This window comes from Oryza sativa, chromosome 10 (genome assembly GCF_034140825.1).
Source record: "Oryza sativa Japonica Group chromosome 10, ASM3414082v1".
NCBI classification, from domain to species: domain Eukaryota; kingdom Viridiplantae; phylum Streptophyta; class Magnoliopsida; order Poales; family Poaceae; genus Oryza; species Oryza sativa.
The window spans coordinates 2,003,811-2,007,759 of NC_089044.1; the positions used below are offsets into that span (position 1 = coordinate 2,003,811).

At 42.1% G+C, this 3,949-nt stretch overlaps 1 protein-coding gene across 1 annotated transcript; it reads right to left on the reverse strand.

Annotated features, from left to right (window-relative positions):
* Window positions 1-2,894: 2,894 nt before the first annotated feature.
* Window positions 2,895-3,949, reverse strand: LOC4348043 (horcolin). Its single transcript, XM_015757617.3, has 3 exons — window positions 3,830-3,949; window positions 3,524-3,733; window positions 2,895-3,423 (listed from the first exon to the last, which is right to left on the reverse strand). The coding sequence occupies exons 1-3, from the start codon at window positions 3,830-3,832 to the stop codon at window positions 3,172-3,174; spliced, it is 465 nt and encodes a 154-aa protein (XP_015613103.1). The 5' UTR covers window positions 3,833-3,949; the 3' UTR covers window positions 2,895-3,171.

The following is a 3,949-nucleotide window of genomic DNA, read 5'->3' on the forward strand; positions in this document are numbered from 1 at the left end:
ATGTCTTATAAAATACGAATATGCTCAGGCCAGGGCGACCGACGGGGGTGGAGCAGGATCGAGCGCTCCCCCCCTCCCCGTGCGCACGTTCTCCTGGCCCCACCACGTGTCTCAAAATAATATTTCACCTAGTGTACTCATAATATTTCACTATGTATAGATCTAATGTTGCAGTGAATTAAAATATTATTTTGCAACAAATCACCAACATATTTTGGAAACCCTCTATTAAGGAAAGTCGTTTCATTTTTTTGTTCTACTAAAAATGTTTCACCTAGTGTACTCACAATGTTTCACTACGTATAGATCTAATGCTGCAGTAAACGAAACTTCTTTTGCAACAAATCACCCACATATTTTGAAAATTCTCTATTAAGGGAATTCGTTTTTTTGTTCCACAAAAAATGTTCCACCAAGTGTACTCACAATGTTTCACTATGTATAGATCTAATGTTGCAGTGAACTAAAACATTCTTCCGCTATTTGCTAAAATATTGTTTTTATATAAGGTGAAATAACGCCCGATTTAATAATAAGCTAAAAAAATTTCGTCGGAATATATCCATGTGTGGTCTTGTTTTGAATATTTAATTGCAACGAATTTAATGGTGTAATCGGATTATGATTTGGATAAATAATTTAAGAGAAAAAATAGTTTAAAGTGGTTTTGCACGCATGCATGGCTCTGACGTTATGCTGACGTTAGCGTCCGATTTTTTCATGCTTGGATGGGGCGCCCGATCGGTAGTCTCGTCCTATAAAATAATGTATATCTACGTTGATTTCTTCGTAACATACTTGCTTTGCTTCTAGATCGATTGTGGGCTATCTCCGCCCAATGTCTCTGCTATCTTGGCGTGTGCATACGGCATGACATGCATGCAGTGTTCTCCCTCTTTACTATCAATGGCCATGTATGTATGGCACGTATATTTTCCAGCCACATATGAAACGTGGATCACTATAGTTCAATTTGCACTCTAATTACCATCTAAACATAGATTAATGTAATTTGTCTGATTACTGTCCATAAGACCATAGCATCCATACTCAGATAACCTGTCTGACTCCTAATCAATCAACATGTCCGACTTCTATTCATTCAACATGTCCGACTCCCATATTTCCTATTAGATCAAAGTTGCTTTCTATCTAGACTCAATATTGTCATGAATAATCTACACCACTAAAATCTAGTATAACTACGATCTAACGGTGTAAATATTTATCTTTTTATCCGATTAATGTGGGAATTTCTAACCACCACAGCGAATGTGGTGCCTTCTTTCAAGGCTGTTTTAATAATATAATAGATAGATAGATAGATAAATTAAAGGACTTGCTGCCTTTCAAACAGGCTGTTGCATATATTTTATGTTAAAATTATAGTTTTAGTTTGTTACAATTTCTGTAGTTACAAGAGAATAAAAAAACTCATTAGACAAAATCATAAACCCAGTAAAATTTGATCCGTACTCCCTTCGTCCCAAAAAAAAAGCTTATCCAGATTCATTTACTGGAAGGGGTTACATCTCCTCCTAGGTGGTTTTTTTTGGGACGGAGGGAGTAGGCAGAAAGTACATGCACATGGCTCCAGTCAAGGTCGTCGGTACGTTCATCGATCATATCAGTTCCGTTTAAATGACTCTGCCGATTCAAGGCCTATGTCCAATGTGGATTCGGATCAGCTGCAGTTAAAATAGCGACTGCAACATAAGCAGTAGCAGCGCGCATTATTAGATGCAAACTGGACGGTATAGATCGCACGTAGCACTGTTCATAGCACTGTAGCAATAGATACTGTAGCACAAAGTACTGTTCACGTGATTGCTGTAGCAATAAATCTAAACCATTGATCAGAAAAACATATTAACTTACAGTTATAAGTCTAACTGCACCTAATCTGAATTCGTCCAATGCACAGCGCCAACAAACCATGGTTGGACGGTCTTCATTAATTATTCATGCGTTCAAGGCACTCACGATGTAGTACTAGGGCTGTTTCTATAGGAATCAAGGGACTCTATATTCAATTCAAAAGTGCCATGGTAACCACTAGTGAATTAATTTTGTTTTAGCTTTAGCTCTATGAACAGCTTTGCTCGTGGAACTGAAGTTGTTTTTATAAATGTTTGGTAAACAGCTTCTTAACATAGATAAATAAACAAGTAAACAGCTCGTTATATTTCTTTTCCCTTTTTTATTTTCTAATCTCTGCTTTCTTTATCCTTCCGCTCGCCATGAGCAACCGTGAGGCATTCACGTCCTGCTCCCAAGGAGAAGGCCCGACGTACGGCTGAGGCCTCCGGCTTCGTCTGTCCGTGTGCTGCCCAGGGTTTGAAATTTTGGTTCGAAATTTCGAAAATTTCGCAACCCCCACCGAAATGCTCATATCTCGTCCGAAACTTTTGGTTTTTTGTAATTTTTGTGAATTTGATTAAATTTTATTTAAAATCAGTCAAAATTTCAAAAAAAAATTGTACGAAAAAAATCCGAAATTTCTGAAATTTCGGTTCTTTCGCTCCCCTCCGAAATTTTGGTTCTTTCCGAAATTTGAAACCCTGGTGCTGCCACCCCAAGGTCCCACCCGCCACAAAGGTTCAGCGTTCAGGCGAGGCCTCCGACATCTCCACATCCTACCCAGAGCACTACTATATTGATTTGTAGGGACGCTCACAAGGGTTTGTAGGGACCGTTTGCCCAGCCGCCCCTATAAATCGATTTGTAGGGGTGGCTAGCTGAAAAACGAGCCGTTTCTACAAATCCATTTTCCAGAAATCATAAATTTGGGCTAAAAAATAGCAAAATTTTCTCTTTCAATCCCAGGAGGCCCCATCGGGCAGCCACACGCCCGCGCCGTCGCGGATGTCCAAATTTTGTCTATTGCAAGAAAATTAACAGGCCAAATAAAGGCCCAAATTTTCCATTGTAGTTGTTTTTCTTTACCAAAGACCTTTTAAATTGGTCCCGCTTTACTGAAAGCAAAGGTCAGTTCCAACTTACATGTACTACAATAGATCAGTTCCAACTTCAACCAGACACACAGCCTACGCAAAATAAATGGGAAAGCCCTGGACGCAGCCCGGCATTATAATTAACGCGGATATTCATATTTTACAGCGATACATTCACAGCATCCAGGGCAGGCATCTGTTGACGACGATGAGAAATTCAGAATGGCCTGACGTAGACACCGATGGCGCTGAGGTAGGAATCGCCGGTGCGGGCAAAGAAGCCGACGATGCTGCTGTTGTTCTTGATGGGAACGCTGAAGCGATCCCAGCCGGATGTGTCCACTATTCCAAAGGGTCCATGGCGTCCGCGGTTGGTGACGAACGTGAGGTTGGCTATGCTGTTGTGGCCGTAGTAGGATCCGTACTCCCCGTGAACTTCCGTCACGAACTCCGACGGGCCAAGATTTATCTGCGTGCGTGGCAGAGATGCATGGAGCTCGCATGGCTATCAACCAGACCTAGGTGGACACGGCGCAGATCGATAGAGAGATGGAGCTAGCTTAGCTTACCGTGATTTCCTGGCCGCCTCTGCCGCCCCAGGGTCCGGCGGTGTGGGGTAGCTTCTCGCGGTCCCTGTAGGAGAAGCTAAGGCAGTCGACAACCTCGCCATGTTTCACGGTGATGCTTTCCAGGCGCAGAGGAGCTACCGCGATGTCACAGTTCTCGGTCAACTGGGAGCCCCGGCCCATGCCCCATGGTCCAATCTTCACCACCGAGCTCTGCAAGAATCAACTCAAAGTAGAAGACAATGTTTACATATACTGCTCTATGTGTTGTTGAGATAGAGATGGAGATCGAGAGAGAGAAGTGATGACCATTCTTTTGCAGTACGCGGTGCGTAGTAATTTGGGCACAACTTGTTTCGAGATTGATGTGGTTACCAACTGATATATTTCCTGTATATATATGTGGCTCCATGATTGGCCTCCATGATT